This window comes from Siphateles boraxobius, unplaced genomic scaffold (genome assembly GCF_051911475.1).
Source record: "Siphateles boraxobius isolate OS27281-9 unplaced genomic scaffold, OSU_SipBor_1 60, whole genome shotgun sequence".
In the NCBI taxonomy this organism is placed as follows: Eukaryota; Metazoa; Chordata; class Actinopteri; order Cypriniformes; family Leuciscidae; genus Siphateles; species Siphateles boraxobius.
This window is the reverse complement of record NW_027509187.1, coordinates 765,179-780,581: the sequence shown is the minus strand read 5'-3', so window position 1 is coordinate 780,581 and position 15,403 is coordinate 765,179. Positions and strand designations below refer to the sequence as shown.

At 38.2% G+C, this 15,403-nt stretch overlaps 1 protein-coding gene across 2 annotated transcripts; it reads right to left on the bottom strand.

The window, feature by feature from the left end:
* Positions 1 to 3,397: 3,397 nt before the first annotated feature.
* Positions 3,398 to 9,049, bottom strand: tvp23b (trans-golgi network vesicle protein 23 homolog B (S. cerevisiae)). Of its 2 annotated transcripts, XM_077209281.1 has the most exons (7): positions 8,964 to 9,047; positions 8,627 to 8,700; positions 7,358 to 7,502; positions 6,147 to 6,236; positions 5,198 to 5,335; positions 4,231 to 4,359; positions 3,398 to 3,843 (listed from the first exon to the last, which is right to left on the bottom strand). In XM_077209281.1, exons 1-7 carry the CDS (start codon positions 8,970 to 8,972, stop codon positions 3,817 to 3,819), a joined length of 612 nt encoding a protein of 203 aa, XP_077065396.1. In that variant the 5' UTR covers positions 8,973 to 9,047; the 3' UTR covers positions 3,398 to 3,816. The 2 variants fall into 2 exon arrangements, with proteins under 2 accessions (XP_077065396.1, XP_077065397.1); XM_077209282.1 differs by lacking the exon at positions 4,231 to 4,359 and having other exon boundaries at positions 8,964 to 9,049.
* Positions 9,050 to 15,403: the final 6,354 nt, after the last annotated feature.

Here is a 15,403-nt window from a genome sequence, read left to right as displayed (position 1 = left end):
ACACTGATCAGCACAAGAAGGGCAAAACCAAGGAGTGTCAGCAGAAGGGGTGTCCACAAGCCCCACACACTGGAGGTGACACCACTGTACTGTACAGTTCTCGTCACATGCCACCATTTGACCATTCTCTGGTCCAGCACAGACACCACACTGACTTATTTCTCTTGGCTGCTTTGTCTTTTTTGGCCTCTTTACACGCACTTCCAGTGGCTGTTGTTGCCGTAGGGGGCAGACGATGCTTCGGAGGTAGGTGTGGTACTGTGAAATACTGCATCACGAGTTCAGCGAGAGCCACCTTCAGGAAGAACTCCTGTGCCTTGCAAAAAAAAAGTGTCTGGAGAAAAAGAGACACTGAGTCCTTCAGTGTCCACACTACCAAGTCGCAGTACAGTTTGTCTGTTAAAAAAAAGTTGAGTCTGGACCTGGCTGTAGTACTGGTGGTTCTTCTTGAGGTGCACCTGAACATCAACCACATGCAGGCAGAAGTTGCGGTCATCTGATGAACATGCATTAAGGACTGTGCAGTCCTTATACTTTGCAGGGCATTTAACTTCAATGCAGCCTTTCCCACAACAGGTGCAACTCACAATGGCATCTGTTGAAGCTCCTACTTGTGGGTTTTTTGTCAACCCAGCCTTCCCACAAGTTTCCACTTGTTGTTTTCTGTGCTGTTCTTTTGTTTGGGTGGTGTATGTCTGCCTCGCTGTCTCCTCCTGTTTGATACCCCAAATGGTGGTTGCTGTTCCTGGCCTGCGCGTAGGGTAACAAACCCTCTTTATGGTTGAGAGAGCTGGTGAGCTGATGTCTGTTGCATAGACACTGCATTGAGGAGGCCGTGATTCTGCCGAGGTGTGCTGTCCTTCTCTCAATCTGCACTGCCCGTTCCTCTGACGCATCAGTGCTGATTCTTAAGGTCTGGCAGTGCTTCAGCAGTGCTAACAGGTCACTCATATCAAGGTTAGTGCCACGAATATTTGCCAGAGACTAAGCTTCTGATGGGCAGAATTGTGGCTCGAAATTCCTCACAGTAGTCTGGTAGCACACTCAAAATGGCTGATCTTCTACCCGTGTAATGGAGATCCCTGTAGAATGTTTCCAGCGTTGGTGTGGGTGTTTTTTGTTGTTGTTTTGGCGCACGTGTTCTCAATGCAGGACTGATGTGGGTCTCACCATCAATGCGTCTGTTTAGAGACCTGCGTGTGGCAGCAGCAGATGTGAAGTCGATGCTCTGCCCAACCTCTGGATGGACTTTGTCGATGCATCCAGTAGGTCGGTACTAGGGATGCTAACCGATGACAGTTTGACCGATCATTGACCGTATCAACGTTAACCGATCAAAGTTGTCGGTAGTCGGTTTAAAAAAAAAAAGTGATCTCTAAATTAGGCTATTATAGACAGTGGACTAAACGCTACTACAGTTAGCCATCTCATTCCAAGATATTTTTGTGCGAAGTGAACAAATCCCTCACACTCAATTTTTCATAACTCACCTGTTTGTACTTAATAAACCAATAAAAACATTTGGCGCGAGGTCACAGCGTTTGGGTTTGCGCGCTCACAAGGTTTGCGAAAAGTAAAGGCTACAGGCTAAAACACTCGAGGTTAGAGCCAGGGCAGACGACAGGATGAAGCGTGCAAAGAAAAGTAGTGTGTGGGACCATTTCACCAAAAAGAATGACTGATGTAAGTTGCAACTTGTGTGATACAGTGCTTAAATACAGTAGGCCTACATCATCTATGATGCATCACCTGAAAACGCGACTTATCCTTAACTAAGGAGCCATTTGTCCTCTGATCACATACAAGCTCCTCGGCGCCGCGTTTGCGGGACATATGTTTCGCGCTGTAGGGGATTTAAAAAAAGTGACGTGAGTGGAAGGGCGGCGCCGGGGCAGTGTGTGTCTATGTGTGTGTGTGTGTGTTTGAGCGGGAGGCAGAGAGAGATGCGACAGAGTTGCGAAATTGCAGGCGCGGCTCGAAATGGCTGTTATTTCAAATAGCGTGGCATATTTTAAACTAATAATAATAATAGAGGGCCGACATTTCTGTATTTAAAATCCTTTTTTTTATTGTTTTCATGTAATATTCAAATTTTCTGAGATTTTGAATTTGGGGTTTTCATAAGCCATAATCATCAAAATTATAACTTATAGGCCAAAAAGTTCTATCTTGGTCTCATCAGACCAGAGAATCTTATTCATCACCATCTTGGAGTCCTTCAGGTGTTTTATAGCAAACTATGCTTTCATGTGTCTTGCACTGTGGAGAGGCTTCCGTCGGGCCACTCTGCCATAAAGCCCCGACTGGTGGATGGCTGCAGTGATGGTTGACTTACTACAACTTTCTCCCATCTCCCGACTGCATCTCTGGAGCTCAGCCACAGTGATCTTTGGGTTCTTCTTTACCTCTCTCACCAAGGCTCTTCTCCCCGATAGCTCAGTTTGGCCGGACAGCCAGCTCTAGGAAGGGTTCAGGTCGTCCCAAACGTCTTCCATTTAAGGATTATGGAGGCCACTGTGCTCTTAGGAACCTTAAGTGCAGCAGAATTTTTTTGTAACCTTGGCCAGATCTGTGCCTTGCCACAATTCTGTCTCTTAGCTCTTCAGGCAGTTCCTTTGAACTCATGATTCTCATTTGCTCTGACATGCACTGTGAGCTGTAAGGTCTTATATAGACAGGTGAGTGGCTTTCCTAATCAAGTCCAATCAGTATAATCAAACACAGCTGGACTCAAATGAAGGTGTAACCATCTTAAGGATGATCAGAAGAAATGGACAGCACCTGAGTTAAATATATGAGTGTCACAGCAAAGGGTCTGAATACTTCGGACCATGTGATATTTCAGTTTTTCTTTTTTAATAAATGTGCAAAAATGTCAACAATTCTGTGTTTTTCTGTCAATATGGGGTGCTGTGTGTACAATAATGAGGGAAAAAAAATGAACTTAAATGATTTTAGCAAATGGCTACAATTTAATAAAGAGTGACAAATTTAAGGGGGTCTGAATACTTTCCGTACCCACTGTATATGTAAAACAAATCTACATTTAGGTATAAAATAATTGTCCAAAGCCACAATATTATAACTAAAAATTAGAAAGAAAAAAAGCATTAAAAGGTCTATGCCTTTAAAATTGCGGATGTTAATAATTTATAAATTTATGACAGTAATGAAATATTACATGGGCACCAAAATCATGAATATCATTCCAAGAAAACACATGAACTGATAAAAATATATACCTTAACTCTAGTGCTCCATCAGATCAAATTAAATGCTTTATTTAATTTAAAACAGCTTTAGAGAAGCATAAATGGGACTTTGATTTTGGCTTTTTCTTTGATGATGTGGTGATTATGGATGACTTCACCAAGCCAGAGATTCAGGGTGGCTCCAGTTTTACCTAAACCTTATTTATTTCTTGAATTCACTGAACATGAGATACAATCACTCAATCATCAACTAGAGAAAGTATACAATCCCCCCCAAAAATAATAATTTACAGCAGTATATAAATATGTACATCTGTTTTTTTGTGGCTGTCAGCAAAACACAAGGATAATGCATGATGTCATGCAATATTTTAAAACAAAACACAAACTCTGTATTCTTTAATTAAGTTAGTTATTTAAAAGAAAAAACTATCAAGTTAAATGTATTTTTAACTGTCAAACACATTATTTAACAGGTTGTGGTTGATATTGTAGAAAACATAACACAAATAACCATTTCCCTCAACTTCATTTCAATCAGTTTTAAAAATGAACATGTTAAAAGTTCATCGGCGTGTGAATTCTGAAGCTCAGACGTTCCTTCCTAAGATTCCTCTTGTTTTGTGAAAGCCTGGAAATAAAAACAGACAACAAAATGGAGTTACATACTATATAATCAGAAAGTGTCAAATAAAGTGAGGATATTATTAAAGTGTAAGATTCTGTCTTCATTTACCAGCCCTCATGACTTTCACGTATCTTCAAACAACAATTCAAGACATTTTTAATGAACCAATTAGGTTAATTCTCACGTGTCACACAGCACGAACATTTTGAGAGTTTCAATGGAGGGACAAAAATCTCTCATATTTAATTACACATTCTTCATTTGTGTTTAGAAGATGAATGAAAGTCTTAGAGGTTTTTGGAATGACATGAAAGTGAGTAATTGATGATTGGATGAACTAACCCTTTAAGATGAGATTTATAAGTAAATGACAATGGCTAGTGAACACACCTGCTTTAGAAACTGCCGTCCAAAGTAATTTGTTGCCAAGCTCTTCAGGTTTGTTCTGGCTCCCACTTTACAGCGCACATATCCGTAGAGGTTCGCTCCCTGTAACACCACCCCCATAATCACCACCGCCTGCCCGAGGAAACAGCATTACTCACAGAGCAACTTCAGACATGACTCAGCGTCCACTAGTGGTGGGGGAAAAAATCGATTCTGTTCAGTATCGCGATATTTTGCGTACGCAATTATATCGATACAGTAGCGCAAAGTATTGCAATATTTAATTCTAAAATTATCTGTTTTACTTTCGGGTTTTCTCCATTGGTTTTCTCAGAGTTTACTCTGATCATTTATATTTGCGTATTACATCCACAAGGTGGCGCTTGTTTTGGTGCTTTGTTGTCCTGCATTCAACAGCAAATTCAAATGAAAATGTCTTCACACTATTACAACCGGTTGTATACGACGCTCCGTCTTCTTTCAAATCGAATGTGTGCATGGTCAATTTCGGTGTTATGATTATTCTAAGGTTTATGTTACTCTATTGTATTTAAATAATTTTAAGTTATGTGCTGGGAGCTCACCATTCATGTGAGAGGTCTCCTATTCAGAGAATGATTATATCCTGTCCTGTAATAAGGTCCTGAATGTTAAAGAACAAGTTTTCAAGTATTTGCACTACCCTCCTAAGTTTTTGCACTTCAGTTAATGTGTAGAAGATAATATTTACAGAATTAAATGTGACTTTTGAAGTCAGTTGAGCAGTCTTATTTTCCTCATTATTTGTAATGCCTTTGGGGACATGAATTGCAATATATCGCAGAATCGAATCGCAATATGTTAAGAATCGCAATAATATTGAATCGTGGGCCAAATATCGCAATACTATCGAATCGTCACATTTTTGCCAATTCCCAACCCTAGCGTCCACCGCATAAAAACAGACAGACAGCTGAAGCTGAGAACTCACCAGCCATTTTATCTTGAGGGAGATGAGTGTAGTGAAAGCAAAAATGACCCAGATGACGGGGCAGATGACCAGACCCAGCCAGAAGATACGAGACTCTGCGTTTGAGGTTCGTGATGCTGAAGACTGAGTCCCACTGGGCTGGAAACACACGCGGAACACACAACAAATCACACGGATGATTTAGGCCATGTTCAAAAGTTTGTTGGTTTTCAAAAGAAATTAGTAGCTTTATTCAGCGTTCAATTCATCTTTATAATGATACAAAAGATTAAAATGCTTCTTAAGCAGCAAATCATCATATTATACTGATTTCTGAAGGATCATGTGACACTGAAGACTGCAGTAATGATGCTGAAAATTCAGCTTTGATGAATAAATTACACTTTACTATATATTCACAGCTATTTTGAATTGTAAGAATATTTCACTTTTTACTGTATTTTTGATCAAATTAATGCAGCCTTGGTGAGGAGGAGAAACAATATTACCAACTTTTGAACAGTAGTGTTTAATTATGTCAATCATGTTTTTCTAACAAAGCAGTTTGTGTCCATGCAAATATATCTACTGTGTATAAATGGTATAGCAATAAAAAAAGGGTAGCACTTTACATTAAGGTTCATTAGTTAGTGTATTAACAAACATGAACTAACAATGAGCAATACATTTGTTACTGTATTTGTTAATCTTTGTTACTGTTAGTTAATAAAAATATAGTCATTCAATGTTTGTTCATGTTAGTTCACAGTGCATTAACTAATGTTAACGAGATTTTAATGATGTATTAGTAAATATTGAAATTAACATTAACAAAGATTAATAAATGCTGTAGAAGTGCAGTTCATTATTAGTTCATGCTAACTAATGTAGTTAACTAAGGAACCTTATTGTAAAATGTAACCCAAAAAAAGCCACCCAACCCTACTTAGGTCTGTGTGTGCACTCGTACTTTTCTGGACTCAAACACCCAATGGCTTTTCCCATCATCATCCACTTGATTCCACCAGCGCAGACCCACCATCAGACGCCCTGTGATATTCTAGAATCAAACAAACATGCAGGTTACATACTGAAGATTAATATTTAGGGTTAGAGGTTTGATGGTGATGCTTGACTTAAAGGTACAATATGTAGGATTTTTGCAGTAAAATATGCAAAAACCACTAGGCCAATGTTATATATTTTGTTTAGTTGATTACTTACAATAACCCAAATGTTTCAAACAATTTGTAAATCGTGAGAAAATTGCGATTTTAACCAAGGAAACGGGGCGTGTGAGCAGGGGTGAGGAGTCGCCAGTCAATGACGTCATATCCGCGTTACCCTCGGTTTCCGCCAGGTTTGACCTCGCACTGCCATAGTAACCATGGCGACAGACGTTGACAACTGGCCCGTTATGCATAGCAGGACGCTCACGCTGTTGTTGTTTTGTTCAAACATTTTGGAACATGGCAAGCAGACTTTGAGACAGAAAAGGACTAAAACGAAGATCAACATGTTTCGAGATGTCGAGAGCTCCACGTCCGCGACTAACTTCGACTTGACAGAGACGCGAGTGTTGCATGTACTTTTAGACAGGTGAGCAAATGTACATAAAACGAATCAATGTTAATTAGTTCAACATGATGAAATGTTATAATATGATCTGTATGTTATTCTAATGTTGATCTAGCTTAACGTACTAGGTCTCATACAGCCAACACACAACCTATATAACAACATTCAACACACTCAAATGCCGTTTAGTGTGATAGTGTAACTGTTAGAGCAAGGGAAACAGCGCTGCGTTACATCAAGTTTGATTCGTCTAATAAACTGACCTGTGTGAGTATTAATTCAGCACTTACGTGTAGTTCGGTAGGACTCGCGTTGTGTGTGGAGCTGGTATATGTCAAGCAATCGCGCCCTGCTTCACACCACAGTCATGTTAAAAACATCAATGTATTCACTCATCCATAAAAGATCCATCAGCTTGACGACAAGATCCATAATTTAGCTTAATGTGGAATATACGTCATCAATATACGCCTTTGTTATTGTAAGAGATTAGCGACCCCTGGTGGCAAAAAATCCTTGCATATTGTACCTTTAAACACCACTAAGTACAGTAACTCTGATGATTTAGCAGTGACACCTGATCAGATATTCAGAAACACAGACCTTCACAGTCCAGAAGTCACATGACAGGAGGAGGATGATGGTGACCATACAGGCGATGAAGCTTCCGCCAATTAAACCACACAACAGGTAGACCAGAATCGCACTGACCCGGAAGAACAGGTGGAAGAAGGAGGCCAGCGGATGCCTGGAAAAACACAAACATATATCTATCTATCTGAGGACATTACATTACTGTACTTTAATACTGTAACAATGACTATACACTAAACATAAAAGAAAACATTTAGAAGGAAAAATACTGTATTAGTAATACATTTAATTAATGATAATAATTAATTAAAGCATTGTATTAATAATACTTCCTTATAGTGCAGGTCTACAGAAGCTATTGAATATCTGCTCCTCTTATGGTGATGCATTTGATATTAAATATAATGCCCTAAAAAGTAACATACTGATTGTTAAAACAAAGGAGGATCAGAAGTTGAGGTTCCCAGACTTTTACCTTTGTGGAAATGTGCTACAGGACACAGATGAGGTTAAATATCTTGGACACTATACTACAGATGACCTTTCGGACGATAGAGAAATGTTTAGGCAGAGGTGTAAACTATATGGGCAGGCTAATGTACTGGCCGGTAAGTTCCACATGTGTTCCATCAATGTCAAAATTGTACTGTTTAAAAGTTTTTGCTCGCCTTTATATACTGCACACCTTTGGCGCAGCTACAAAAAGAAGAGCATGCAGGCTCTGATGGTGGCACACAATGATTCTCTGCGTATGCTATTGAAAGTACCGTGGCACAGTAGTGCAAGTGAGATGTTTATTAACAGTGGAATAAGAACTTGTGCAGCTGGCATTAGGCACTCATCTATACATTTATGTGTAGAGTCCTGAATGATGAATCAGTCAAACTGTATTGTACAAGCTTCGGTCTGTCCGAGGAAAAGCTCGGTCTGGTTTACTTCAAGAATATGGAAGCACTGGCGCTCTTGCTTATATGTGTAAATAATGTTTTTTTTGGTTTTAGTAATACTATGGACCGGGATTCTGTGTCCTTAATAAACTTTAAGATTAAATGAATGAACACTGAATTATTAATACTAATTTATTAATAAGGTACTAAAATATTTTTTTAAACCATAAAGAAACTAGCTTTTCAGGATTTTTTTTTTTGTAAATGACGTCGTCCCGTCCTTGAAAGTCATTAAAATGTACAATTTTACGTTAAGTATCAAATACATGGACAAAAACATGATCTATGATCGAGACAGATGAATTAATGATGCTTATTTATGATGACACACTTGATTTTGTTCTTTCTTGTGGCTGAATCTTCCTCCGCATCAAATAAAGACACATCGTCACCCTCGTTTGGATCCTGGAAACGACACGAGAAGATGACAGATGTCAGTTTCATAAAACTTATGAAGAATAATTAAACACCGATGAAACTCAACGTTGAGTTGTTTACAGTCAGAGGAGAATTTGGCTAAGCTAAACCAGATTTATTCGTAGTTTAGTAAAACCTTTCTTATCTTAAAAATCATATTGTAGAAACGCAAGTATATTGTACACATAAACTATGTTTACAATGTTTCAAAAGTATTTATAATACTAGAAAAAAGAAATTTTCCCACTCACCAGCCTCATTATGGCTGTCTTGGAATGTTGCTGTGTTGGGTGCTGCTCGATGTTACACGTCACTTCCGGAATCCGAATCTGTAAGGACCAGGACTGACTACATCGCGCCTGAACAGAAATCTTTTGTGTGTGTGTGTGTGTGTGTGTGTGTGTGTGTGTGTGTGTGTGTGTGTGTGTGTGTGTGTGTGTGTGTGTGTGTGTGTGTGTGTGTGTGTGTGTGTGTGTGTGTGTGTGTGTGTGTGTGTGTGTGTGTTTGTTTTACAACGGTAACAGAAAAAAGAAACAATATACAGTATATGATTTTGAAATGATTTAGTAATATATATATATTGTTTTTATGACGTGGTGTAATACCCAATTCACTATTAGACTATATTTAACAATACACTACTTCTTATTACAATTCTTGATTAAATTAAGCATATATGTAGGCCTATTTATATATTATTACACACATAGTTAAATAATACATTAAAATGACTAATTTATATTACTATTTTTTATTTTAATTTTCGAATACCCACTTTTATATTACCCTACCTCTTCATAATATACAGTATTCCTTCGTGTGTGTGTGTAGGTGTGTGTGAAATTATGAAATAAATAAAATGATTAATATGTGCATCATTTCAAATATAATTTTTTTATTGTCTTATCTTTTATTGTCTTGTAGTTTCTCTGCATCTTCTAGTAGGCAAATTGTGTGCCTTGTTGTGTAAACTTGGCATTAAATCAAATTATATTTTTTATGCATTGGTTCATTGTGATTATTTTTTGAAAGTAACACTCATATGTGTAAATTACTTAATACAAATATCTGTATACAAAGAATAAATACACATAATTCAACAATAATACATTGAAGCATTACACCTGTACGCGTTAACGTTCTCTCTGTAGACACAAGTGGAACCGGTTATGGCAACAACACACATGGATAAATACCAGCATTTCACCAGCAAGACGTGTTTTATTCGCAGAGACAGATTATGTTTATTTTGTTGGTAAAGTAACTGTCAGAGCTCATAGAGGAGCAAAATACAACATACGATGGAAAAGGCGATCAGAGACAGTGATCAGAGTCATGATAGAGTCATATATCTGTCCTCACCCAACCTCACCGTGACCAACTCTAATGAAATGTGCCGCAATATTTAACTGACAAATGGGTTTGGTCCAAGGGGGTAATCCATCAGCCGGAAGTTGAAGCTGCCTCCGGGGGGCGATATTTTTTTTCACAGGATGGTAGGGGAAGACTCATGAATATTCATTAGGGAACTCATGCCTGATTGGTCTGATGACCTACCCCTAACCCCGCCCCTAAACCTACCAGTCACTGGGGTTAAGACCAATCAGGGATGAGTTCCCTAATGAATATTCATGAGTCTTCCCCTACCATCCTGTGAAAAAAAATATCGCCTCCGGGGGCCGTCATCATAGACATCATATAGGTAGACGCCCTATCGACCGCTACTGCCTATTGGCACGGACGAGAATTGGAGCCGCCATCTTAAACCGGTCACCCGCTCCGCTCAGTGTAATCTGAATGGCAGGTGAAATGAGCTGTCAGCGCATTAAATTAATCATATCTCACTGAATACTGAACTGATTTTCACGCGGTTTTTTTTTTGCTGCAAAGGTCATTCATGTAGCTATGATACAGGATACATGGTTCGGCGTATTTTAATATCCATAGTAGGCTTAACAGTAATATAATATTCTGATATAAGATATAAAGTGACCAGACACATTATGTGTGATGAAGGATATAATGTATTTTATAAATCACACACTATAAATATAATAAAGAAGCAGAAACAGATAGTTGCAGTAATGTAAGATATTTTAATAAGTTGAAGAAACAATTTATGATTTGTGACACGCACATAGCCTACACACGAACAGTCTCTCTCTCTCTCTCTCTCTCTCTCTCTCTCTCTCTCTCTCTCTCTCTCTCTCTCTCTCTCTCTGTCTCTCTCTCTCTCTCTCTCTCTCTCTCTCTGTCTCTCTCTCTCTCTCTCTCTCTCTCTCTCTCTCTCTCTCTCTCTCTCTCTCTCTCTCTCTCTCTCTCACACACACTTTCACACACAGAACGCAGCCACCGAACGCAGCCACCTGTAATAAAAATTGAGAAGAAGCTGTTCAACGTGTTTGCATCAGTAATTTCTAAAAATTTAATTCGGACAACATTAAGCCTATACCTTTTTTATTGTATGTGGATGTGGGAGGGGAAAATGTCGAGACTAAAGCCCTATTCGGATTAACTTTACAAGGGTAGATGGAGTAGGTTAATAATGTAATTTTACCAAAGGACTTCTGTAATATCAATAGCCAGTCGCATGTAATAAGATATAGGTTATCAATAACACTAGAAGTTGGAGGGATAACTCAATTTGCGCATCGCTGTCATGCGTGTAGCCTATTACATTGCTTCCTGATATCATGTGCGCAAACACAAATAACCTATACAACAGGGCAGTTGAATGCTTATCTGATAACCTAGAAGCTGTTGTAATTATTACTTTAACAGTTACCCCACCTCTCCATGCCGGGTGAACAGTGGCTATATAAACTATAAACCATAATTTCAGAATTTTATTCTACTGTTGTAGTATACCGGCCTGTAGAAAACTATCAGAAAGACTTAAGGAAATTCCTACTGATATGCTTTGGTTTATTGTGTTATATTTAATGTTACTAATGATATTATAGGTCCCTACTAATATATATTATATTATATATAATGATATATATTATTATCGATATGATATATATAAGGGCCCTCGCCCGCGGCAAATTTCCAGATACTTACATAATTGTTATGAATTTAATCCTTTTTAAGTTATTATTTTGCAATGTAAGATTACAGTTAACACCTTTAAATATTACATAAATGTATTATGAATTTTTAATAAACTTAATGAGTGTATAAATCAGCAGCAAAAAGTAATTCTTGAAAAAATCTGCACAGTAATTTTATAAAATCTAAATATGTTAATAAAAACAAATTACTATTAGTTCTCTTATAAAATTCAATCAGGCAATCATACATTTCACAATTTTATATTTATATATTAATGTCAAGAATTCAGAAGTGCATATATAGCCTACACTACAAAGAAATAATATACAATTAAATTATGCTTATTTTAAATGTATTGAGCAGGCTAGGTATAACAAAATATATTGGCTTCATTAATATTTCATTGCGCAAACCCATGATAACATGAAAACCAGCACGCACACAGCGTGTATGCGCATCGCGGGATTCGCGGGTGCAGAATGATGTGCTCAAAGCAACATGGAGTCACAGTGTGCAGCGCTGCGCTGCTTAAGTGCGCTTTTAAAAGTAACACGTCACAAAGCGAAGAACTGTCGAGCGCACAAATCCTAGTGCAATTTGTTCCTTTGTTTCACAGTTTTAAATTCCAGTTATTGTGCGTTTGATGCCGATTTATAGTCCTTGTGATGTGTGTGATCTAGCAAGCACACGGTAGTGAGTCGTTTAAAAACAGCAAAAAACTCCAACAAAATAAAGTACTTTTATGCAAATCTACAGCCCTTTATCTACAGATCATGCATCATAATGTGAATATATCATATTGGAGAGAGTTTTACCGTGCATCCAAGAGGCGCGCGCGTTGTTTGAATAAGAATCGAGAATGATTGACAGCCGCAGAGGGAAAACGAGTTTCCGTATACTTTAATGATGTAAATAGACTTCTGTCCCTCACATTAAGCTATGACTTCAGATGACTTTGTCACCCAAACTGGCGTGAAAAAAGCGGGAGGCGCCGAAAAGCGCGCTGTTTGCATCCCTGCTTGTCAAAACGTGGCAAAGACACATCAAAAAGCTGCTGTAACCATTTGGCACTTAAAAAGCACGTCACGACACATAATTTCCCGTCTTCTTTTACTAAAGAATATTTTTGACTTATTTATGAAATGCATAACTGACGCTACTAAAATTTATACTGGCCAGTGGGGTGGCCAGGATACGGCCAGGGGTGGCCACGGCCACCCCTGGCCACCCCCTGGTGGCGCCACTGCGGGTGAACACCGGCTGATGCAGTAAGCAGCATTTCACAACGATTTCAGTACAGTAATAGCAAATATTCTTGCTCCTTCTCGATTATCTGGTAATTCTATTCACAAAATACAACCAATAGTACGGTAATGTTAAGACTTACTTGTGAAAAGCCCTATGTTCGATGGTCCGGCGATTAGAACAGGAAAATGCTCCACAATGCTCTGGCATCTTATCTGCTGCCACGCAACGAAACTAGGAATACGACCGGTTCAAGATGGCGGCCGGATTTCTCGGTTTCCAGCGGCCAATAGGGCATCTAGTCTCTATATGATATCTATGGCCGCCATTGTAGCTGGCTATCATAGACATCATATAGCTATGCTGGCTATCACCTGCTGTTAGCATCCCATTGACTCCCATTCATTTTGGCGTCACTTTGACAGCGAATAACTTTACATCTGAGGTGTCCAAAGACTCCATTTGTCCATTATTTATTTCTAAAGAAACACGACAATGTATAAAAGGCTCCATTACTTTGTATCTTACGTTATGGCCCCGTAGAAGCCATTCTTGTAAAAATAGGCTATAAATTGCGTCATAACCACGCGACTTTATGTCGCACAATAGAGACATTACCGTATAGACAGGAGGAGAAGCTCGCCCAGTCTCGCAGGCAGTCTTTTACTGTCTAAAGTCAGCCCATGGCATAGATAGAGTCCATAAAAGCAACGCGACAAAATATTTAAACAACGTTTTTGAGGAATTGGAAATAATTCGATATGTGGCAAGTGAATACATATGAAGTAACATTTATCCACGAACTTTAAATTATTGATCTACTACTACACCTACGGGGGATGGGGAAATTAATTATCAGGAAATTATACAGGCAATGGAAGAAGAAAAAATACATCTCAATGTCTATCGCGGTTAACGTTGTTCCTTTATTTATTTACACATCTACGCTTGAAGATGAATGTGATCCCGTTCGGAAGCCATGTGTACAAAATGCCTACATAACGTGAAATAAAGAAAAACGGTTTTGTTCAAGTGTTTGTGACCGTGATTTATTAGCCAAAACTACATGATTTTACACCTAGCTCACAATTCTTTATATATTGGAATATTATATGGTCATGTAATATTGAATGGATACGAAAATGACTCGAGGGGACATTATTATATGGTTCCTGGGCTCATACTAAGATGTATTTTTTGGATGGGTTATTATTCTGTTTGATGTAGAAGGAAACGAAAAAGAAGGAAAAAAATTATTTGCATATGTGCCTATATTTGAATCATTTTTAATAATTTTGGAAGATTGTGCTGTAGCCTACATGCATTTATTTATCTGTTATGTTTGATTGTATTATGTGTGTGTGTGTGTACTAGCCAAATATTTAAATCTAATGGATATATACATAAACATGTTCAAAATAAACTAAACTAACTAACTAAAATTACTAGAACTGCAGATAGGCTACTCAAACGATTACAATCCTAAAGTAGGCTATTTTAAAGTCGATTTTAGCCACTTCTTTTATCATGTCATATTGTAATTATAAAGCGTAATATGTTATATTAAATTAATTATTATAACCACGTCCATGGGGCTGCTTTGACAGGGTCAACCACACACACCCACACTACTCTTAAAATGTTACTGTTATTAAACTGCACATATCTGTCTATATTGTTCATACTGCATACCCATGTGTTCTGCTCATAATGCTACTGTTAATACACTTCAAATATCCTTGGCACAGCTACTAGAAGATTTACAACTGTCAGTCAGGTTGCTCACGTGACATCTACGTCATCAAGGTCAGTTTGAGCCTGCGCAGAACGCTTGGCTATCAGGAAGTGAGTGCCCATGTTTGGCTTCAACTCTCTCCGTTGAAATCAACGGGGTCGCTGTGTCCATTTCTTTTACTGTCTATGGTTTGGTCACTTGTGTAACATTACTGTAAACGAGAAACGTTTGTCTTACATGTTTCAGCATGGATGCACTGATATATAACACATAACAATATATAACAATTGTAGGATTACAAATTTTATTTAAATGTTTAATTGAGCTTCCAATACAATAGTATAGAAACTGAGAAAGTTTATTAGTGTGAATTTTGTATCTAAGGTAAATGATGTCACAAACCTGCCTGTTCCTGTCTGTCCAGCTCTCTATTGTAAGTTAAATTGGTCAGAGCACTGAGACTATCACCTTTTGTCTTTATGCACTGCCTGGCCATTAAGATAATGTGAAGCTATCGGTGAAGAGTCTGGCTGATTGGATTAGGATATTTACATTACACTGTTATGCTGATTGGATTAGGATTGGTAACACTCTCAGTCTAGGACACATTCCTTAACCGGTATGCCTCATTTACATGCTTTTGTTTCCACCTTTATG